This window comes from Melopsittacus undulatus, chromosome 6, assembly GCF_012275295.1.
Source record: "Melopsittacus undulatus isolate bMelUnd1 chromosome 6, bMelUnd1.mat.Z, whole genome shotgun sequence".
Classification (NCBI taxonomy): Eukaryota; Metazoa; Chordata; class Aves; order Psittaciformes; family Psittaculidae; genus Melopsittacus; species Melopsittacus undulatus.
The window spans coordinates 67,354,007-67,377,884 of NC_047532.1; the positions used below are offsets into that span (position 1 = coordinate 67,354,007).

At 43.2% G+C, this 23,878-nt stretch overlaps 1 protein-coding gene across 1 annotated transcript in view; it reads left to right on the top strand.

The window, feature by feature from the left end:
* MYO7B (myosin VIIB) overlaps positions 1 to 23,878 on the top strand; it is a 46,973-nt gene that overhangs the window by 9,858 nt on the left and 13,237 nt on the right. Inside the window, exons 11-37 of the mRNA XM_005154142.3 lie at positions 193 to 335; positions 1,614 to 1,824; positions 2,122 to 2,257; positions 2,480 to 2,640; positions 3,661 to 3,711; positions 5,484 to 5,621; positions 6,260 to 6,412; positions 6,914 to 7,012; positions 7,558 to 7,652; positions 9,161 to 9,245; positions 9,847 to 10,065; positions 10,699 to 10,800; positions 11,354 to 11,530; positions 12,277 to 12,486; positions 13,423 to 13,590; positions 13,859 to 13,939; positions 14,494 to 14,621; positions 16,123 to 16,249; positions 17,616 to 17,735; positions 18,573 to 18,746; positions 19,157 to 19,384; positions 19,823 to 19,990; positions 20,586 to 20,703; positions 20,795 to 20,921; positions 21,661 to 21,830; positions 22,500 to 22,681; positions 23,447 to 23,574. Coding sequence (XP_005154199.2) covers positions 193 to 335; positions 1,614 to 1,824; positions 2,122 to 2,257; positions 2,480 to 2,640; positions 3,661 to 3,711; positions 5,484 to 5,621; positions 6,260 to 6,412; positions 6,914 to 7,012; positions 7,558 to 7,652; positions 9,161 to 9,245; positions 9,847 to 10,065; positions 10,699 to 10,800; positions 11,354 to 11,530; positions 12,277 to 12,486; positions 13,423 to 13,590; positions 13,859 to 13,939; positions 14,494 to 14,621; positions 16,123 to 16,249; positions 17,616 to 17,735; positions 18,573 to 18,746; positions 19,157 to 19,384; positions 19,823 to 19,990; positions 20,586 to 20,703; positions 20,795 to 20,921; positions 21,661 to 21,830; positions 22,500 to 22,681; positions 23,447 to 23,574 — 3,899 coding nt within the window. The remainder of the gene's footprint in view (positions 1 to 192; positions 336 to 1,613; positions 1,825 to 2,121; positions 2,258 to 2,479; positions 2,641 to 3,660; positions 3,712 to 5,483; positions 5,622 to 6,259; positions 6,413 to 6,913; positions 7,013 to 7,557; positions 7,653 to 9,160; positions 9,246 to 9,846; positions 10,066 to 10,698; positions 10,801 to 11,353; positions 11,531 to 12,276; positions 12,487 to 13,422; positions 13,591 to 13,858; positions 13,940 to 14,493; positions 14,622 to 16,122; positions 16,250 to 17,615; positions 17,736 to 18,572; positions 18,747 to 19,156; positions 19,385 to 19,822; positions 19,991 to 20,585; positions 20,704 to 20,794; positions 20,922 to 21,660; positions 21,831 to 22,499; positions 22,682 to 23,446; positions 23,575 to 23,878) is intronic.

The window sequence follows — 23,878 nt, forward strand, 5'->3', positions numbered from 1 at the left end:
GCCTAGGGATGCTATCAGAGCTGTGTCTTACTCCTTGAAGAGCCTTATGTAGCAGGCATACACGCAGAAAGCTTTGGTCCCTCACAATTTTCAGGCATAGTTTAACAGCTTTGTAGCAGCACAATATCAAGCAGTAAGTTATGTCCAAAGACTGGAATGATGGACTTTAATGCCTCCTTAATTTTCTCTCAGGGTATATATGGACGTATTTTCCTATGGATAGTGAACAAGATCAATTCAGCCATTTTCAACCCAGCTTCTCAGAAGGCTAAAGGCAGTCATCACTCCATTGGGCTGCTGGACATTTTTGGGTTTGAAAACTTCAGTAACAACAGGTAAGAGGCTCTGGCTTCATTTCCACCGGAAAGCTGAAAATCAGCTGATGTGAATGGAAATAATGAAAAAGCCAGACACATGCTCTTGGATTATGATCCTGATTCTCTGAAAAGCAATGAAATTTCCATCACTGAATTTTCCCAATGATGATCATGCACTGGTTCCATTTATCTTCAGTCTTGGTCATATTTCTGCCTCCTCCCACAACCATTTTGCTGTAATCATTGCACATGTCTGTTCCAAAACCTCAGGATTTTTTCCAGAGGAAAAGGCTATGAGCAGGCAGTCACTATATGAGGATGTAGTATGTCCCCATGTCTCTATACTTTCTTGTTCCATAGCATTTTTACAATGTCTCTTGGGATGCATTTAGCATATAGCACAAAGGAGGCTGTGTTCTGTTTCCCATTTCAGTTTGTGCTTCCATCTTGCTTAATGTTTTCCTGTCCCTTTTTGGGAGCTGTTTCATTTATCTACTTTTAAGGACACGTCAGCAGAATACTGGGTCAGTATACCCATTGTCCCATTGCTACCTGTCCTGCTGGTGGTTTCAGTCCCAAAGCATCAGTTCTGTTTGTTCTTCTCTACGATGGCAGCAATTCTCTCAGTCATATTACCACATCATCAGTACTCCACAAACCATCAGCACATATTCCACATTCTTTCTCAATCAATTTCAACAGATTCATCTTGCTTGCTTTCAACAAGATAACATTCCTCACTGACTTGTGGAACATGGTCAAGGACCTGTTCAGCTCATCTTCTATCTTTTGTCTTCTCTCCTATTATATTATGCTATTCCCAATGGCTGCAGTCCACATGTGGCTTCACTGTGGTGAGCACTGCACAAGCATAGGTAGTGTGCCACAGGAATTACCAGGTAATGAAACTCAGGGGCAGCATAAAGGAGTAATTAACAAAAGAAGCAGTAGTGCCAGCGCAAGTGAAAACATGCCACACACTCAGTTAAGCTATTTTCACGCTTATATGTTCCCTTTTGTCTCTGGAGTTTCTTGAAACACATACAAAATCTTTCCTTGCTTATTCATCAATACTCAATCATCAGTTGTCTTATTTCTGGTTATCTTTATCACAGCAGAAGATGCATTCCATATATTGCTAAGATTGGCAACATTCCTTGATAGTGATCATTAATACTGTGGAATATAGCAGTAGTATATCTGGATATGCATTTAATAGAGATAATAAATAAATACTATGAATCAGTGCAGCACTGGCCAAGGATGACTGTGGGTTCCCATCTTGTCCCCCAAAAGCTTTGAGCAGCTCTGCATTAACATTGCCAATGAGCACCTTCAGCAGTTCTTCGTGCGCCACGTCTTCAAGCTGGAACAAGAGGAATACCATGCAGAGAACATTACCTGGAGTAACATTGACTTCACTGATAACCACCAGGCTTTAGAAGTCATCGCACTCAAGCCTATGAATATCATCTCCCTCATTGATGAAGAGAGCAAGTTCCCAAAGGTAAATTTCTGGTTTCACTTATAATGCCTGGCTTTGCACACAGCTCACAGGTAACACTTCACTTTGCACACAGAAAAGTGCAAAAATGGCTTTTGGATATATTACGAGAGACAATGTCTTCTCCCCACAGATGTTTCTTTTAAATTAGCCCTCTATACCTCATACCTCACTGTTGAAACTCTTATAGGTGTCCCAGACAAGGAGGGAGGATCCCTACTGCTATTTGTTTGCTAAGCATAGACCAGTGTTGGGAGTGAATCTCCTTAATTGTACTTTTTTGCCCGTATTTGTTTCTAGGGCACAGATGCCACCATGCTTGTAAAAATCAATTCTCTCCATGGCAAAAGTAAAGTCTACATCCCACCTAAGAGTGTTCATGACACCAAGTTTGGCATCAACCACTTTGCTGGGGTTGTATTTTATGAATCAAAAGGTAAGCCCATCTCTGCTGGATACGGAGGGTGAAGAAAAGGGCATGAACTGGATATAGTTCACTCCCGGGTATTGTTGATCTGAAGTCAGATCAGGAGGTCAGGAGGATTACACTAAAGTAATCTGCAAGTTACTGTAAATGAAGTGGATTTTATCTAGGGAGAGTGGCACTAGAGCCAGGAGGGTGCAGAGGTGACAAGCTGATTTTGTTTCCATCTGGCAGACTTCCTGGAAAAGAATCGGGACACACTGAGTGCCAATGTAATGCAAGTGGTTCATTCCTCCAAAAACAAATTCCTGAGAGAGATTTTCCAGGTGGAAATGACCCCGCCTAGTCTGGGACGTGGGACCATCCGGCACCTTGGAGCTGACCAGGCCTACAAGGTTGGCTTACTGGCACTGGGTTGCAGAAGTGATTTCTCCTCATTTATAAGGCTCTGAATGTTCTTGACCTCCTCTTTCTTTTGCACTGTCTCTGCAAATCCCCATCCCTTTCATTCAACTCATTCCTGCAAAGGAGTCTGATGGAAAAGTCAGGGTCTGATCATGCTGTAAAGAAGGGTAATGTCATTCCCACCTCCCAGGACTGCATCCCTGGACATTTGTGTGGACACAAAAGCATGGGCTGTGCTACCTCCTTACATGTTGTCATCAACTGAATGGGTTTGCTGTGTCTATCTGGGCATCCATACTGCATCCACATCTCCAGGAGGGGTGTAAATTAATAGGAGGAAATTGTAGTTCCAAGGTTCATTGGAAGGAACAGAACAAGGCACTAGCCAGAGACCCCTCTGCAAAGCTGGTGCCTGTCCAGAAGCCAGCAGCTAAACTGGTGCCATACTGCAGATGTGGTCAGTCTGCTGGGACCATAACACCAAGGGGTCTGACTGGGGAACTGTCAGATTGGCCCTGGCCTTTTCCTTCTTGCAAAGGGCTGACAGCTAGTACAAAGGAGCAAAAGCTGTGCTGTCACAGATACTGTCTCCTCTTCTCAATGACACCTGTAGACAGGCTCACTGCCCTGATTGCTGCTGCAACTTTAGCTCTCCCTCCTGGCCCGGAGACTTTGTGACAAAGTTCAAGATGGGTAATTATCACAGAATCATCTGTGCCTCGTGGTGTAAGGAGCCTTGTCCCATGCATAGTGAAAATGAGATTGTAAAGCACAGTGAACTGGAAACAGCATGGGGCAGAGTTCAAGTTCTCTGTCCTGCTGCAACTTTCACATTCCTTAATTTCTGACCATTCAAGTATGCAGTGTTATCATTGTGTTAAGATACTTTTGCTTATAGTGTTTACATCTTTGAGTTTTCCTGTCAGGGTATGGAAGAGTTAGCTTGCCATCGTACCTGTTATCTGTCTATCTCTTGGCATTGTTTTTTGATCCTGTCCTTTCTTCCTCAGTCTTTTTCCCAATGTGGCTTTCTGCTGTCCAGAACATCTGGCCACGGACAGGTAAACATCCTGGGGGAGCAGAATGTCAGAAGTGGTACAAGCAGCAACAGAGGCTTAGCATCTCTTACATGCATGAATACCTTCACATTAAATATCAGGTCTATCTGTATTGCTCTAATGCTCTAATGTTTTTTGTCTCTATAAATAAGGTTGAAGTTTTGGGGGGAAAAAACCCCCCAACAAAACATTTCTTTCCATTTAGAAAGTACAGTAGCATATCAAGAAAGGAGATGCTAAATGTGGGCTACTGCCCATTTCAACATGCACAGGAGTTAGCTGAATTACCCCTATTACTTTCTAGACCACCACTGGGAAGCCTAAGAAATAAGCTATAGGAAAGAACAGTGAATGAAGTGCCAGAAAAAAACTTGGCTGTGCTGAGGTCTCAGGGTTGCTGTCCTGACAGGCCATGGGAGAAAAGTCACTGCCATCTCAACAACAAATACAGTTTGAACCTTACAGATGCGAGACCAAGAGTGCATGGGCTTCAGGCTTTGCGGCCATCCCACTGAATTACAAGGACAGCAGAAAGGCCTCTAAGATCTGCAAATGCAAATTGCTTTTAACACTTATACAGCTTAAACATGTATATGTGTTACCATAGCTACTTCAAACAGCTAAGATCCATCAGAGCTGCTGTGAGACTGAGCGTCTGTGGATGCGGGTGCTGTGAGGAATGAGCATTTAGTCGCCGGAGGGCAGCATTGCCCTGTAGTTAAGGCAGGAGGTGCGCACTTGAGCGTTAAAAGGCACTCTAAATGTAAGAACCAGCATAAGGAGGTACCGTTAAGTGTCGCAAATGGAAGTGAGGGAAAGCACTGTGGACTTTGCATTATTTACTTGTAAATAAAAAACCCAACCCAAGCGAAACAAAGCGCAACCCAGCAAAGCCCCCCAACCAACCAACCAAACCAGCTGTATTGTGCTGTAATGAATAGCTCCATGCTTGTATGTAGAAGGCCAGTGAAGTGCTTTTGTTACTTGGAATCTACACTGTTCTCACCATAATTTATTGTGCCCTTAAGACGTATTAGGAGGTAGAAGCTTAGGCATACACACATCAGTGTGAAAAAAGACATTGGTGGAGCTGTGCTTTCAGAGGAACTGGGGAAGTCAGAAGCTAACTGCAGTCCAATGCAATCCCTCTAAGTTTACACTATTGCAACTGGGAGCAACAGTCAACCTGGGAGCAGTGAGATAAAACATTTTATATGCAGCCATAAATAGAGTAGCTCTTACCTTGTCCTCCAGTAAAAGTTTTCCTTTTTACTGGTTGCTGTAGTTTCAACAAGCAAAGCGATACTAATCACTAAGGAATGAGCTGTTCTCAATCTTTAGCATTCCTAGTTAACTCCGTGATGCCAGCAAGAACCTTGCCTGGAGGTTATTATTGTTGTGGGAGTAGCTGTTTCCTACCAAGTTTTCAGGTACACACCCGTGAATAATAACTTGGCACCCAGGCCTTACACTAAATGCAACCTTGGCTGGAAGAGACAGGCCCATTTGAGCTCACATGGGTGGAATTTCTTCCACCACAGCCACACACTGCTAGAATTTGGTGCCCAATAGGTGAAAGAGCTCAGCTGGCTTTCTGTGCACAAATAAACCCAAATTTGTAAGATGCAGATGACCCATTTAGCTCCCATGTAGGTAAATATTTTTTTGGGGGGGGGGCAGTTATGTGATACTGTTACATTGTACAGAAATGCGGAGATTTATTACTTGGATCTAAGAGTGAATGATGTAGCAGTCAGCATGTGCTTACTCTTCAGGGTTTGGATACTACCAAACGGCTCTCAACTCTGGGAGGACAGTTCAAGCAATCCCTGGAAAAACTGATGAAAATCCTTGAGCAGTGCCAGCCATACTTCATCCGCTGCATCAAGCCAAACGACTACAAGAAACCACTGGTAATGTTTTAACAACATGAGCAATTTTTTTCAGTAAACTTTTCCATGAGAAGAAGCTGTCAGCTGCTGTGCAGCATTTTGTATCTGTCCTTCAGCCACAAAGAGCTGCAGTACAGGCTATTACTGCAATAAAAAGAGCAGTAGAATATAGCAATCCTAAGTTACAAAAACATCTCTAAGAAACATCATAGAGTAACAGATGGCAAATATACACTTGTGTATTTCTGAGAGAAGCTGTAGAAGCCTTTCCTGTAAAGATAAAGACAAAACTGGAGAGTTTCTAGTCCTTCAACAAGGGGATAAATGGAAAACACTGGGGTGCAAAATGACCAGATGATAATATAACCTGAGAAAGAATAGGAGAGCTATTGGTGTTTAAGAGAGAGGTGACGTGGCTTAATTTGACACTACAGAAGAAGAGGAATGAGTTTGCAATGAGGGGTTTTGGCTGCAACTCAGGAGTTCATGACCCAGTTCTACACCAAAACCTTGCATACCATTGGTCAAGTGAGCTTATAATTTTTGAAGTACTGCATGTTGTTTAGCAAGCCTATTTTTAATCTGTGGTACAAGAAACTAGGAGCATTCATGCTGTGCTTTCAGTGTTAAGTGTCCTCTTTGTCTGCTTTCCCTTTCAGTTGTTTGACAGGGAGCTGTGTATCAAACAGCTGCGATATTCAGGGATGATGGAGACCATTCAGATCAGGAAAGCTGGCTTCCCAGTTCGCTACAGCTTTGAGGAGTTCTTTGATAGATACAGAGTTCTCCTGCCATGGTCTCTTCGACAGCAGGTGTGTAAGCAAAACTTGGTTTAAGGCTACTACAGCTTCTCCTGGTGGATCTTGAGTCTTTCCTGCAGTAGAAGGTTCTTGGATTACTGCTGGAGCAATTGAGACAGCTCTCATCACATGAACTGTAGCTAAATACCTACATACTCACTTGGACCTTTGCTGAAACAGTAGAGGTGCTTTTAGGTCCAGCTATCCTTGACCTGCTCCACAGGGACATCCCAGGCAGGGTGGCATCTCCATTGCCCTTGGATGTTTTTCTGTAATCAAGCACTCTTCCTTGTACCTGAACTCCTGAATATTTGGCCATGCATTCATATTCCTACTTCTTTTGCCCATTTGAGCTGAACCACTTGTGTTCATTATTCTGTCAGCCCAGAGGTCTGTAAGACCTCATCTGTTTCTGTTCTTTGCCCTTTGAAATGCAGAGCAATAGATACTTACATAGTACAGCTACTGTGTTTCACACCCAAGCCCTAACATGATGATGGTTTTGCACATCAGCTGAAGAATGATGCTCGACAGAGCTGTATCAGCATCTCTGAAGCAGTGCTGGGCAAGGATGAAAGCTGGCAAGCTGGAAAGACCAAGATGTTCCTAAAAGTAAGTAAAAAGGACAGTTTATTGTCTCTTCTCCTGAAAAACTGGGTGCTTCACAGTATAATTTAACCTGCTTGTGCAAGAGGGGAGACCTAGCAGGCCTGAGTCAGAGTTTTATATACTCCCTTGGATCTGAGGCTGGATCTTTGCTCCTGAAGGCTAAGTAATTTAATGGACACAGCTTGGCGTAGGAGAGGCTGGTCCTGTTCCTGTGCTACAGTACTGCAGCTGAAACAGCACAAGGCAATGTATTGGTCTCTGCTCAGGCCTTGAGCATAAAAAAGAGCTAGACACCAGCACACTGTTGCAGGGGACCTCCTTGCCCATAGCATATCCCCAGGGGTAAAGATCATCTTACTGAAGGCAGATTCTCTACTTGTTTATGGCTATAGCCAGAGATGGTGTGGTCAGGTGGTGTGAGCTCTTCCTACTGCAGTTCCATAAATGCATTTTAATCACAGCTTGCTTGATGATTTTGGGCCTCTTTCAGACAATGTGTCCATAGGGGTATCTGCTCAGCTGGCATATCCACACCTTCTTTTTAACAGGATCATCATGATACAGTACTGGAGCTTCAACGCCAAAATATACTCACAGATAAGGTTCTTCTTATCCAGAAGGTGATGAGAGGAGTGAAGGACAGGTCAGTGATCTTACAGAAGGGAATTTGCTTTGGTTTGAAGCAGTAATCTTTGCTTAACACATTCTATGAAGCATTTTTGAGTATGAATCTGTATCTTCCACTAGCCCTAAATTCAGTGCCTGTCAGTGCACCTATGCAGATTTTGCACAAACATTTGTCCTGCCTCAGCTTCTTTATTTTCATGATGCTTTTCAAAATGCAGGGCTGTGTGTGACATGACATGAAGAAGAAGGGGGAGAAGGAGGATTTGCACTTCATATTTCTAGTAAACAGGAGGTGTCTGGAAAGAGGGAAATCCCAATGGAATCTGTGTCCCCCTCAGAGACAGAAGAACTCTCTTACACAGAATGCTTCTTTGATACAAGACATAGGAAAGAATCAGATAGAAACTAGCTCTTCAACAAAGATGCACAATTTGCCTGGTTTTGTTTCAGATATTTGCAGAAGTGAAATCTAGTCACTATCAAGTAAATGTCCTCATTAAATGCTTTACATCATGATTTGTACATAGTAATCTTGCTACCCCCAACAAAACCATGATATAGGACTGAAACTTGGTTTGATTTAGAAATATTCCTGACAGTAGAGAAGCAAGATCTAACAAACATGACATAAATGCCCTGAACCTTCCCCCTTTTCCCAAACCATGCCTGCTGTCTGACAGATACCACCTCTCCCTAAAAGCCTGACCTGGTTTTTAGCTTTAAACCATCAGAGCTATGTGCCATTTCTGACAGCCACAGGGTGATAAACAGCTTTTACCATGGGAAGTTCATGGGCAGTGATGACACTGGGGAGCAAGTGGCCATCGAATGGGGGAGTTAATTTATCCTCGCTTGATTTAGGGCCTTTTAAGAGCAATCTCAGGGCAGCAACGATTTTGGTCTGCAGTTGCTACAAGTATTTTTGCAACATTAAGGACAAAGTCAGCTCAGATGTATCAAGGTGCATTAGTAACACTTCTATTTTCTCCTTTCTACTTGCAAATAGGTAACAAAGCGAATAGGAAAACACTTTGTTAGCTCAACTGATTTGAGGCGCTGTTTCACTTGCAGAATGAGCTGAGCCTAGGTGAAATCTCCTAAGGCCTTTATTTACAGAAAAGGTCAGACAAAAAGGTCAGTCTGTTCTGTCCTGTCTATGAGCATGGAGAACATGTAAGCAGACAAGATGGTTGAGTGAGTATAATTGAGTTCATGTGGTGCAGAAGTGTCTAACCAGACTAATGCTTCTGCTGCAACATAATACTTTTCTTGGGCTACTCAGAAGCAGGAAGAATAGCCCTTGCTGAGCTTCAAACTTGCCCTGGCAAGATGTCTACTAATATTGAGCTAGTTAGCTTAATAATAGTGTTCCTGGCTCTAGTGTTCCTAGAGAGGAGACAAGTCTGAAATCAGAGTGTAGGTATCTCATAAAAGGAAAAAACCCACCCACTTATTCTTTATTATTATCATAAGAAGCAGCAGAAATAACCTATTATTTGTCACCTCACCTGTCCCCCTGCTTAGGAAACAATTTCTGAAACAGAGGAAGTCTGCTGTAGCCATTCAGTCAGCCTGGCGAGGCTACTGCTGCCGGAAGGATTTCAGAATGGTAAGATGCAGGTGTATATATAAATATAAATATATATCTATGTATATTTGTGTGTGTTTGGATATTATGCCCTGCCAGACTGAGTGGAGCATTAGGAATGAAGATATTCACAACTGAAAGGAGGACAGGCCAGATGACAGGGTGTGAAGCCCACGGAGGGCTCTGGGACCTCGTAGGATTTGCTGAACCTGTGACCTTTCTGGTGAAAGAGTAACCAAACTAACCTCTGGCAGGCCTGGCTCTGGCAACTTGATGTATGAGTGATCTCACACTTCTTCTAGTCAGAGTCCAAGGCTAGCATTTGTGCATCAGTGTGATATAACTCCTGTCTGAAGAGCCAGGCTGTTGTCCTGCACTCTGCCCCATCCTCTTGGGATTGACACACCCATCTCTCCAAGGACTAGCTTTTTATTTCCTCCCCCCATTCACTTAGCTTCATTTCTGCTTTCTTCCTTCACTTGTCATAACCCCAAGCTACCATTATCACTTCATGGAGCCACTCCCTAGAATAAGTCCCCAAAGCAACTCTATGTACTAGATTTAAAGCCAGCCTCAGTGGTTTTGAACCATAATCACTTCTTTCTTCTCCACCTCCCTGCAGGTTATGCTGGGTTTTGGGCGCCTGCAGGCTCTCTACAGGAGCCGACAGCTTGCTAAACAGTATGAAGCAACTCGGACTCATATCATCAGGCTTCAAGCCATGTGCCGTGGTTATATAATACGTCAAAAGGTAGCAGAGCAGAAGAAAGCCGTATGTGTTATACAGGCATATGCAAGGGGCATGTTTGCTCGACGACTCTACCAAGGGATGAAGAAGAAGGTATGCTCACAGATACCTTGTGAACATGTTTCTGTGAAGTCCTGGTAGAGTTTTCATGAACAGCAAGTGTTGCCATAGCATAAGACTGGAGATTTATTTTGGGATGTTTTATTTTGAGCTCCTGTCAAGTATGAAGGCAGAGTTTTAAGCAGACTGATCATGTTTACATTTGTTTTCTGTGTTTGTTATCCTATATCAAAACTGACACTGACAGAGCTGGGATGTTTTTGGCAGAAGGGAGGACAAAAGATAAGATGTGCATACGTATCAGTCACTCCTTCAAGGAAAGATCAATTTCTACAGCAAGGCCCAATAATGTCCCTTAGGGGTCCATTCACAGGGGAATCCTAATGTGTCTTGTTATGTGCTGCCAGAAAAAAAAATCCTATATTTACTACCTTGATGGTCCACAGCACATGGGAGAACTTCGTATGGTTTCCTTTCTGTATTAAAGCCAGTTTGAAGAAGGAAGCCAGTTTGCTGATTTCTGCCTGTGGCCTGTTCCCTAAGATGCTAAATCCAGAACTGAGTCCCTGCCGTGACGAAGTCCTGGTGTGAACAGCTTGTTAATGGCAGAAGGGAGCCAGCTCAGCAGTTGTGGTAACTGTCACAGAATGGTCCTGTTGTTCACAGAACACAGGCAAGGTGGAAGCCAGGAATATCCACTTGGAAGAAGAGAAACATCTCGTGCAAGTCCTTGGACCAGCAAGGGAAGAGGCTATGAGATCAGAAAAGGTAGGTTTGTTGATGGAGGAGCACTGAATGCTGTGTTCCCTGGCTGAGAAGAGCCTGCCCAGCTCACACCTGAGCATTTGCACATCTATATTTTAATAAAAAGGAGACACGGTTGTAAATCTATTTGTAATGATGCTTTAGAAATGTGACAAGGAAACACATGCACGTTTCTGTTTGCAGTATGAGCTACCATTTCAGACAAACATGCACAGTGCTATTACAGCCCCCTGACATGAAACATTTTTAAGCTTTAGATAATATTGGGGTTTCTGCTGTCAGGGATTTTCTTCTATCATCTCTTGTTGATAAAGGTCTTGAAAAATGGCACATCATTACCAATAGGCCAACAGTCCATAAAGACAGCTCTAAGAGCAAAGCCCTGATGCTGATGTGCTAGCTCTTTGTGAGCACTTGGCACAAGCAACTTTTGCCCTTATGTTCCAACACTGCACTAGCAGAGCTGAACCTCACTGTTAGAACACCTTTGTAACAGCATTTCATCCTCTCACCCATTCACTCTAGCAGAATGTCTAACCAGCTTCTATGTTTAAAGGAACACCTGGCTGCTCTGAAGAGAGAGAAGGCAGAAGCAAGACAAAGGAGGAATGTTCTAGCCACTAAACCAGCAAATGATGATGTTATCAGTGACCAAGAAATGGTGGACAAAATATTTGGGTTTTTACCTTCTATGATTGGAGGCCAAGAAGGACAGGCTCCTCTGGGTTTTGAGGTACAGAGCTGCAGACTGGTAATGGGTCATGTTCATCCCTTGTGTAAGTCTGTTCATCGCAGGAATTCCATCAGTGGTAAATTTTGTTTAATGAACTTCTGTACAGTGAAAGAATCACCAAATTAACCATCCAGACAGTCTTTTGGGGATCTGCTTTCAGAGTTCAATTCCCAAAAGGTTTTGGTCACATGCAGTTTGGGGACTATGTGTCTTCAAAAACTACTGCACTTTTGTTTCTTTGGCCCAGCAGACCCTCAGCAAATAGTGCATTTTGGCACCAAGTATATGTTCTGCTGACAGTGCGTTCAGTGATTTTCCAGCTGAACCAAGCTGGAAATGCATGACCCAACCTATCCTATGTTCTTAAAAGCAAAATATTGAGATATACTGGTCCTGACAGCTGTGGAGGATGGAACTGGGTAGGGAGAAGTAGGCAGAATAGACCGGTCTTGGCTAATGTAGGATGTGAGCAGTGAGATAGTTCCTAGATTTTCCATCAGCAGTGAAAACAATGAGAACAAGGAAGGTCATATAGAATGGATGCATCTCAGAAGGACAAGTTCTGAGCCCAAATCATCTGCTGGTAGCAGCTGAAAATGGATTTGGAGTTAGCTGGAAAGGCAAATTCTGGAGGACCTATGGCCAAGAAAAGAAAAAGGAAAGGAAAAAAGAAAGAAGAAGAATGTAAAATAAGAATATCAGAGTACAGGGAAAGAAAATATGTTTCTTCCTCATGTTCTGCACAGGACTTGGAAACAGAGCCAAACAAGCTGGATGAGGTAGACCTGGACATGGTTCCCATGGCTGTGGAACTAGAAGAGGAAGCTGATGGCTTGGAAGAGTACACCTTCCCAAAGTTTGCAGCTACTTATTTCCAGGGGTCTTCTACACATACACATATCCGGAGGCAGCTGCGGCACCCACTACTCTACCATGATGACAAGGATAATGTCCTGGTATCTTGCTCCTTGTTGTTAATCCTTCTTTCTCCACAGCCTTGGCTTTTATACCTCTCCTCGTCTTTGGGTCCCCTGTCTCTGGCACAGCCCTAGGAACCAGAGACTTTAGAGCCAAGAAGATAGTCCCAAATATTTGTACGGAAGTGGTAGCTCCCACCAGCACTTTTTGGCACTTTGCAAGCAGGAACTTGGCACAGATACCTGCCCAAACCAAGATCTCTGGTAACCTTTAGTCTGCCTAAAGAGGGAACCCTGAGCTTTGATTTGATTCCTCCAGTTAGCCTTTGAGGGCAAAAACAGACTGGAAAGAAGCACCAGAGCTCACCCATCTCTCTGCTCTTGTTAAAGTGGTTGGTCTGCAAGTTAAGACAAAAGGGGGAAGCCCAGGCCTCCAGTATTCCCATTGAAACACAGGGGGATTGAAGAGGAGATTTCTTCTTGATGCTAACACAGACTTGCAGAATGGAGGCTCCCATGCTGCAAAAACTTCACTATCTTTCTAGAGCTTTCTAGTTCTGGGCATGAGAGCTCCTGGAGAGCTCCTGGAAGAGTTCACTGCACTACTTATCTGCCCAGGCAGGTAAATGCAGAGTGCAGTTCAGCCAAGATTTCTCTATCTCAACTCTAGCTACAACATACCTGCAAGGTGCTTGTAAAGGACATGGCGAGGACTCAGCAATCACAGGGCAAATATGAGATTCCTACTGGAACTGCATCCTCTTCCTTTAGCATAGAGTGTTGTGAATGTTGCTCTCATGCTGTTTGACATGAAAGTAAACTCCTGTTGTAAACAGGAGGAGATGGGAATTCTAACAGCTTGCACTGGGTGAAGGCAGAAAATGCTTTTATCTATATCTAAATCTAAACAGGCAGAAATGGCATGAGGCCATTGGTTCTGCCGGCAGTGTCTTACTGTGCTTTCTGCCACTATAGGCTTCTCTGGTTGTGTGGACTATCATCTTGAGATTCATGGGGGACCTGCCAGAGCCAACACTGTTTGCCAAGAATGCCAGCACCAAGAGCGGCTCCGTGATGACACAAATATATGACACACTTGGCAGGAAAAACCAGGTCCAGTTCAGGAATGACAGCCCAGATATGGTGAGAGGAGCAGATTATGTTTGTATTTTCATTTTCTTTCTTTGGCTTCTGTGCTGTTCTAATCAAGAATGAGAAAAGCAAAGAAACTTTTTTGTGCTACTGTACTTGAAATGCTAGAAGTACAAAAGGGCCCTGTCAGTCCTGGAAAGACAATACAGCAGGAGGGGACAAAACAAGAACATTTCCGATGTGAGCATCTTTCTGTCCTTAATGCATCATTTTTGCTGTGCATTAAACTAACTTCCTATAATGGTAATGTGTGTTGTAGAGAGAAGGCAGAAAGGATAACAAGATTTCAAAGGGGATCTCTTCCCTGAAGCTGAAACGGACATCCAAGTTGACAGGGAAGGTAAGAGATGGAAATAAATTGCTTCCCATAAGTCTGCTTGCCTGGAACCCTGTCTTCACCAGATGTTATGTGACAGCAACCTCCAAGCTGGGAACTGGTGCCCCTGCCAAGCCAGCCCAGCCCTGCGTACAGGATACATGCTACACTGTTCTTTTAAACCATACCCATGTGCACTGCTATCATTCATTCTCTGGCAGATGAACTCCATCCCTTCGTGCTGGAGAGTGACCCCTGAACTCAATTTATGATTGAGAATTGTTGATATGGCAGAACACTTTGCCCAGTGCCCTGAGCAGACTGAGAGCACCCTGTGCTAAGGGCTGTACAGGGCAGCACAAGAAAGTTCTTCTACCCACTACTAGTGGTGTAACACTTCATTTTATAAGTCAGTTTGAGAATGAAGGGGGAAGTATGGCCTTCCAAACTGCTCCTCCACTGAGCAGAAAGAGTTTTGTTCAGAGTGATAGAGAAGGAATGTCCCTCAGGTGTGGGAGAGCTGCCTGGTAAGAGGGGAGGTTTCCAGAGCACTCAGGGGTTCTGCTTGTTTTTTTCAGGTGACAGACCAGCTGAGAGGTGGAGAAGAGGCCTTCCAAGAGGACAACTCAATCTCTGAGAGGCCTATGTCCAACCTAGAAAAAGTGCACTTCATTATTGGCAACGCAATCCTGCGTCCTGCCATCAGGTAGGAAATCTGTACCTCCTTTCTGGTACCAGGCACCTATTATATCAGTGAAATTCAGCACCCCCTTTCCACAGCTCTGGGGAATTTTCCAGATGCTGGAATGTCTCTAATTTATCTCCAGAGATTCCTGACTGAAAGCTGGTCACATAGAACCAAGACTGTAGGGCACACACCTCTGGAGGATTTATAAGAGGGAGCAAATTAACAACTCCCTAGTTATCTTCACGTTGTAGTTTAGGTCAGCTGCCTCCGCATACAGCTTTCTGAATACCCACAGGTAGGCAATGGAGCCCAGGGCTGGTACCCAAAACCACCTGAACATGGAACAGCCCTAGTATGAGGGAGAAGAAACAGAAGAATAAGAAATACGGAGTTTGGGTGCATTAGGTGTATGAGAGGTGTTCATAACCTCTGTTTCCCAATAGCCTGTTGCTGAGCCCTCATGCAGTGTCCCCAAATCAGACAGTTTTAAGGTCTGTCTTGCTAAGTACATTAGCCACTAGGAAAAGAAATCCTGCTTACAAGTGGCGTGAGGCTGGACCTTAGGCTAAGCATGATGTGAAGATTAGACAGGAGCTAGCTGGTTCTGACCTAACCCTGTGAGTTCTCTCCTCCATTCTAGCTTATGCCACAGTTTTCTGTAACAAAGCCCATAGGGACAGGCTCAGCCGTAAAGCTGGATTCCTCTCTCTATAGTTGCTTTGTTTCAGTCAAGATGCTCCCCAAAGCAGATCCTCAGCTGGCAAAAAATTGCCTTCAATCAATGTATCACACAAGCTAAGTGTTGACTCCCTCAGTCTTTCTTTCATCATATGTCTATCTGGAACCAAAAACCTCATCCGCCTTTTGTTTTCCCACATCAGACCTGCCAAATGTGTGTTTCAAAAGTCCAGAAAGTTCAAGATTATTTTTAAAGAACAGTTTCATTTATATGCAGGTTTTGCATCTGCTTCCCATATGTCCCTGCTGCTGGCAACTTGCACTTTTAGAAGCTCAATCTGAAGCACCCTTTCCTCTATTCCCACCCAAAGACTCACTCCAAGTTTACCAAAAATACAAGTTTAAGCAGGTGTCCCCCTATCCTTACCCCAAAACCAACATATAAGCAGACAGACAAGAGCCACAAAGTACAAAACACATTCTGTAGAGAGCTTAGAGCAAGTTTCACACATGGAGGGTCAGCAATGCCATTTCACACCTGGATGTCCCAGCACATGTTGTCCCTGCACAGTCCCTCTGCTTATTACAGGGGGTAACCCAGCATGGGAATCACACTTGAACTGCTTGAGTAACGAGGGGTGGCAAAGGGCATTAGGTGTACCTTGAGCCCTTTCTTGCAAAAGCCAATGACACAGTCATTTCCTGTGGTACATTACAGGTGGTATCCTAGCTTGGACCTATTTCATCATGCTGCAGTCATGCCAAGTGTGCTGTGGAAATGCAGCCAAAGACAGTTCAGGCAGTGAATCATTATCTGTTGCTTTCATGTGTTCTATTACAGAGATGAAATTTATTGCCAGATTTGCAAACAACTCACGGAAAACAGCACCAGGAGCAGCTATGCTCGAGGCTGGATCCTTCTGTCACTTTGCCTTGGTTGCTTTCCTCCTTCAGATACATTTGTGAAGGTACACTACTATCCTCTCCTAGAACAGCTTAGATGCCTTAGCTGATCAGGTTTCTTGTGTATGTTGTTGTTTTGACACAGATAGCCATACAACTGCCATAGCAGCTGGTGCTATGATTTTAGCTGAAACCATCTCATCTCATATGCTTATCTGGGAATTTAAATTAATGATTTCTGAACTCACATTTAACTCATATGGATTGGATTCTATTATTGATCAATCACCCTGCTCATTTTAGATCTGTAACCTGCAAGGAATCTGGCAAATTTTAACCTTTCTGGTTCTGCCTTTCCAACATGTAAAAGGTGTCTCCAGTTACAATCCTAGTGATTAAACATACTCAGGAAGCCAGTATAAAATCACCCCCTATATTTTACCGGTTCTTACCCTACATCTCCAAGCCCTACAAAATCCAGTAGAGATTTGGGCTTTTTCATCATTTATTAATTTCCAAATTTAAATGTATGATAAATTCACTTCAACACAGGAGCAAGAGACACAACCAACAATCTATGGCTCCAACTTGATATCAGCCTTCCTCCTAGATCTTAGAGGCAAACAGAATCCATATATATGCCTGAATCTTCAGCCTTGCTTTACTGACACCTTAGCTCAAATGATTAATCTAATGATTAAGCTATAATTAATCTAATCATATATACTGCTAAATGGACACTAGTTGGAACAAGACAGACAGAAGCCATAGATATATTTTGACATCAGTCTTCATCCGAAGACTGTAAAGCACACAGAACTCATGAAAGACATGACCATATCCTACCTCTAGGAATATTTTTAATCATTAAGATAACAAGGTAACTGATCAATGCTGGCACTAAATACAAGTCCATGTTTATACCATGTCATCCAAGATATCGGAGCCACATGAACTCCAACAACTCAGTTTATCCAATCATTCTCATCCAATACCAATCTTAACCATGGACTTCAACTATTGATATTGCCAGAGAACTTGGTAAAACTAAAAGTAACCATCATCACCAGTCCTAACCTGCAATTAGCCATCTTCCCAGCACTTTCATTCCTATAAAATACAAAAAGACTTCAGGCTCTTCAGTTGGAAACATTAAACCTTGCTCTAACCTAATCATAAGAATAAAGTCTCAACTGCCTAATATTTATCATGTAGTTAAACACAGTGAATGTACTGACACAAGTCTTCCTCTTTAGACTAAAAGCTCTGCAGAGTGAGGTAACACTTGGTATCTCAATCCTCCTTTTTTAAAACACTAATTCCAAGCTTAACCTTTAATACTGATGACTGTAATGTATCAGCTGCAGACAGTTTCTTATGCTTTATGAGGATTAGTGTTGCCTAACTCTTTCTTATACTTTGTGCATATAGTACCTGTTGAATTTCATCCACCATGGGCCCACAGGCTATGCACCATATTGTGCTGAACGTCTGAGAAGAACCTATGTCAATGGAGCACGGACTGAACCTCCAAGCTGGCTGGAACTTCAGGTAGCAGCTCCCTTTTTGTTTAATTATACTGACCTCTGTTATTTTATACTGGATTTTGTTTACAAACCTGTGCTAATAGATCTTCCTAAGTCAAATAAAGGAAATCAATTGCACAAGGGGATTGCAGACCAGCTGCTTCTTAGACACACCTCTTCTGTCTATTCAGTTAACCTAAATCCAGTGGAAAATATAAGTTAAAAGCTGCAACATATGATTTGAAGGGAGGTATCTCCACCCACTCAGGGCCCACATGCCAGAATCACTTCCTGAGGGAAGCCCTGATGATCATTTGTAGAAAGAACTGAACAGGGTTTATGCCTTTAAAATAGAAGGAGGAATGTGTATGATAGGGCTATATTGTCCTTCCCCTTCTTTTAAATGTCACCCTAGTCATTAGAAGTCACGCATATACATCCCCTTCAAGTGAAGGCCTCAGTTCAATTTTTTCCTAGATCTGAATGACCCAATTGCCTAAGAATCTCCTTGGGCAAAGTACTTGCTGCAGACCATCTCTCCACTGATACTTTTAAAGCTGTACCCAAAAGTCATCAGGCCAAATAAGACTCACAAGAAGTCTATCAGTCTACACTGTTGTGTGACAATCAGCTCCCCTGAGCTGTGGTGAGGAGAGAACTTGAGTGCTGCTCCAGGGATATAATTTATACTTGAGACTCACCACGCATTGAAGAAGCAGTGTGGGCACTGGAAATTCACTTACAAAGAGTTGACTAGGGTGTATAGTGTGCAGAACTCTTAAATCTAAATGCCTTCTTCATTCTTCACAGAAAACTAAGCTTTACCCATAATTTATTTCTCTCATTTAACTCTGACTTACAGGCAACAAAGCAGAAGAAACCCATTATGTTTAATGTCACCCTGATGAATGGCCAAAGCATCACTGTCCCTGCAGACTCCGCTTCCACTGCCAAAGAGATTTGTCAGTTTATAGCAGATAAGATCGCACTGAAGGATGTGTTTGGTTTTTCACTGTACATTGCTGTATTTGATAAGGTAAAGTGTAGAAAAATAGAATGAAAGATCCCTTCTCTTTCTGTGGAGTTGCTACTGTCCACCCAGCCTGAGTACTGCTGACTTTTAGAAGCATCCCTCATCTCACACCTGTGCTCAAACCAAATCAGTTCTGAATCTCAGCTGAAACTCAGGAACTGATAATCTTATTCTGCCTTTCTGTGGCTAACAAACGAAAAATTGCAAACCAGATCTGCTTCAGCTTCCAACTTATTTTTCCCAGTGCCATCCCATATACACAAAAATACATTTACCAAAGTACAACTTGCACATCCATCTGTTTACCTTTGCAGTTTTTCTTGCTGTCCAGAGACCAGAAAGTTTGCGTTTTGTTGTCCTTCCCTCAGACCCAAAGCAGGCATGCCAATAAATGCATTGTCCGTCTGTCCTAGGTCTGGTCACTGGGTGGGGGACGAGATCACGTCCTGGATGCCATCTCTCAGTGTGAGCAGCTAGTGAAGGAGCGGGGCACACACGAACGCAATGCACCCTGGAGGCTCTACTTCCGCAAGGAAATTTTCACCCCCTGGCACAACTCCCAGGAGGATCCTGTCAGCACTGATCTCATTTACCACCAAGTCATTCGAGGCATCCGGTTTGGAGAGTATCGCTGTGAGAAGGTGGGTCTCCTTATTCGTCCTCCTGAAGGGACAAAGCTGTGTTAAACATTTCCACATAAAAAAGCATGAAGATGAATACAGTTTTAAAGTGGCTGCAGACAACCCTTCTCTTCTTAACCTTAACAAACCCAGTCCAAGTGATTGTGCCAGGCTGGCAGCTGCAATTTGTTTTGGTTTATGTCTGCAGCTTTCAGTTTGCATGGCACCTGGAGGCATGCCCTAAAGGGTAATGAAAGTCCTTTTAAAATATCTTTGCTAATAATCTCTTTGATGCTACGATTGTGTGAATAACATCTCTCCTTATGATGGATGACTGTCATGAGTTATCCACACAAAAGTGCAGCAAATCCCATTCCTAAAACAGATTCGAGATTGAAAGAGGCTATCTGGACTTTGTGACATTTTTCTAGGTCTTGTTTAATGGATTGATTGTTTCAGGAGGAGGATTTGGTGGAGATTGGTGCAAAATATTGTTACATTCAATTTGGAGATTCCATCCACAATGAACTTGTGCAGAAGGTGCTCCATGACTGTATTCCAGCAAAACAACTGAAGTCCAAGCCCCTGGAAAAGTGGGTGAGCCTTATAACCTATGCACATGCTAAGGTAAGAGGTTTGTCTGGCACTGCTGGGTAATCACTCCCAAACACCAGCTTCTGCTTTTTTCACCATTTCCATTTATGAATAGCCTGTTGGGTGAAGAAGGAAAACCATCTCAGCCTCTGTTTCCCAAGTAGTTAAATAGGGGAGCAGAGAACCTTTCCACTCACTATTCCATGCAAGGCCCAAGGGCGGGGGGAGTGAGGGGGTGTGTGTGCAGAATGAAAAAGGTAGATTTAAATCTCTGAATAGTCTCTTTTCAGGCTCTCTATCTCCCATCTGACAGTTGAGTCAGGATGGTCATGGGATGGAATACTGGTTTTCATCTGGAAACAGATTACCTGTATTATTTCCACTCTATCTGTGTTAGACTCTGAACAGATCAGGCAGTGGGGATTTGAGGGAAATATGCAAACTACGTGCCTGTGGGCAGCCTCAGCTGCATGTGGTTTGGCCCCTGGAGGCTGTTCCTAATTTGACTTTCTCCAGGTACCCTTGAGGGCTGCTGGGCATCTCTGGCATCAGGCTTGCTTTTTATTGTCTAAAGATCATGCAAAATAGATTTTACTGAGAAAACCTGAGGTCTCTTTGTATGCTGCAGGCCCCATACACACAGGACCGTCTCTCCCGTCAGACTGTGAAGGAACAACTTGTAGATTTTGCTCGCTTTCAGTGGCCTTTGCTTTTTTCCCGATTCTTTGAAGTCACAAAGTTTTCAGGTAATACCTGAAGCCTGGAAGCAGAGGACAGATCTAAGATCTATAGAGGAGGACTTGATAGCATAGGTAAGGCTTTCTATTGTATTTTCAGGTCCCAGCTTGCCCAAGAACCACTTCATTGTTGCTGTAAACTGGAAAGGTATCTGCTTCTTGGATGAGTCAGAAAAGCGGCTCCTTGAGCTGACCTTCCCAGAGATAACTGCCATCCACACCAACAGGTCAGTGTCCCAGAAAGGCAAGATCTGAAAAAGGCTTCTCTGCCCATATCAGAAAGGATATTCCATGTAGGGGGGAGGTGTACTTTTCCTGCTACCCCCCCTCAGTGATTTGACCCAAGCCTGGAAAGGTGGTTTAGCCCCAGTCTGGGAAACAGAAAGGGACAAGTCCCGAGCAGCCTGTAAAGGAAACATTGAAAAGACTGAATCTACCCACCTGTTAGAAGGAATGATGATCCTGCTCAGTCAGAAAGGTATAAGAAAGCACAGACATGCATCAAGACAAGAATGGCCCAAATAACTAACATAGCTAAGCCATCATCTGTTATGCATGTTGGGAGTTTATATACTTCTCAAGTGTGATGGACCTGAACAGGATAACTGAGGGAAAGAGGGTAACCATTAGTTTGCTCAGGGCACACATCCTTACATCAGATCACTCAGCGATTAGGATCTTGCATATGCAAAAAATACCACTGTAAGGACTGCCACAGATTTAATCAGTTGCCCAGTTGCTTATTCTCTAATGAAGCACTTTTGTACAAACATGATGGAGTCCAGAGTGAACCTGAACCACTTCAGTCCTTCACACCTACCAACTCATAAGATGGCAAATAAAGAACTACCAATACTCACTGCAAGGGAGTTGTCTGCAAGGAGGTGTAGGTACCTTGGCTGTAATTGCAGGTGTGTCTGTAACTCTTTCAGATGCCCTGGTAACAAACTGTTCAATACTACACAGGGCAGTGAAGACATTTGGACAGAGTTGTACTCTCATTACACTTCGTGCTGAGGAGTTTGTCCTGACATCTGTAAACAGCGTTGTCATTGCTGAACTGGTGGTCATGTTCCTGGAAGGACTGAAGAAGAGATCACAATTTGCTGTGGCAATGCAGGAGAAAAAATCCCAAGGTAAGTCTTATAACTTTTCAACAGGGTAGGGAAGAAATCTTGGGAGAATGCACAGCACTGATTTGAAAGAGCCTAAAGAGAAGAGGGAGAACTTCAGCAAGAGTCCCTTTGCTCCAGGAGGAACGCTCAGTGATCAGCACAGCAATAGCTTTGCATACAAATTACCTTTCCTTCCTCCTACTTCTTTGTGTATTTTATTTAGATAGTACAGTGTCCAACAACTTAGTCTGCTTATAGTAGGAAACTGGATCTAGGCTCCCTGGAAACAGTTTCCAGAAGAACTTCAGAGATGGTAAACTGGAATTTTCTGTGGAATACAGTTGGCTGGAACAGACAAAAGGGGATTAAAATGTAAACATTATCTTCACCTACTTACAGCTACTGTGTTTCTTTGTATGCTTTGCTACCAGTTCTACACACAAGGTCAGCATTCATTTGAATCAAATAGAGTTTTGCCATCGCCCTCAGTGCATCAAAATAGGGCTGTCAGAGGAAATGTGATTTCTCTGAAGTCTTACTAGATAATTAGCTGTATTTACACAAATCACTTACTATTACTAATCCAAGTCAGGCCTTCAAAATACAATTCCCTTGTCTTTCAAGTTGCAATCCCTTTGCATTTTCTTTGACTGTCAAGCCTGAACAGTACTCCCTTATTCTGTTCCTCAGAAGACCCTGCCATCCTGTCCTTCAAGAAGGGAGACCTGCTAATCTTCACTGAAGGAAAAAGGCTGGATGCAAACTCTGGCTGGATCTGTGCCCAGAATGAAAGGACAGGCAAAACAGGGAATGTATTTTTGGAAGATATCTACATAATTCCTTCTCTGACAAAACCCTCTAGTCAAGTACTGGTAAGACAAGCTGAGCACTCTCTTTGAAGAGACTGGAAGATAAATTATAACTGTTAAATATGATTAAATTTATAACTGGAAGACTTTTTTCCTCCAAAGTCAGAGAAGTTCTGTACCTTCCATTGAAGCAAAGCTTTTTATTCTGTCTTATCTGAAAACAAAACTAAACACAGCCAAAACTACGCAGAAGACCACACTGGCCCAAAAGCAATAACTCAAAAAAACCTGGTCTGTTCACCATTAGGGATTTCAGTTCCTGGAATTTGAGGCAATTCCTGGAAATGGGTGTGCAGTTGAATTTTCCTCTATTCACACCAGGCTTGCTTGGTGATCATACATCTCAAAAGAAATTCTAAGCGCAGCTAGTTACTTTAAAAGAATATGCTTTCTCAGGGAGTCAAGGTTTCCCATCAAACACTCTGATAACAACTTTGTCTTCAGTTTTGGAGATTCACTGTATTGGATACAGTACTAACAAGTAAAAAGCTGAAAATGTGGGGAAAACCAAACTAGTAATAGGTAGGTGGATTTTTCACAAGTGTGCTTCGGATAATCCCATACACATCCACTGCTATTTGGTCTATGGAAATTACTTCTTTAACTATTCCCAAGTCTTTCTTGACTTTCTGAAGATGCTGCTTAGGGAACAGAAAGCCTCCTCTGGCACACAGTACCCAATTTAGTGCATATATACTGAGTAACACCTGACAGTCTGTGCAGAGACCTGTGTCCATGTGACATGTCTATGTGGCTGTGTCATTCCAGAGTCTGCTGATGATGTCTCCAGACCAGAGGAGGACAGCTTCACAGAACTCCTACATGGATGAACCTGATGAAGAAGATCTCAAAGTGAAGCCTTACACCCTGGAGGAGTTCTCCTATGAACACTTCAGGTGAAACTCTCCGTGTAGTGTGCACCCTAGGAAAGATCTTATTGATCTTCAGTGACACTTAAAGCTGAGGACTTAATGGCATCTCTCTTTTCTGATGGAGATGCCAATTGTTCCCCATAATTAAGTGTGACTTTGGATGTGTAGAGTTTCTGGCACATGGCCTATTTGTATCTTTTATATGCAGGAATGCAAAGGTAAGGCTAGAAGAACCCCAGCTGGACTTGCTTCTTTCCAGCAGGCACTATTACTTCTCACCCTTTCTTCAGCACTGACCAGCTAGTGAGGACACACAACATTACAGGCC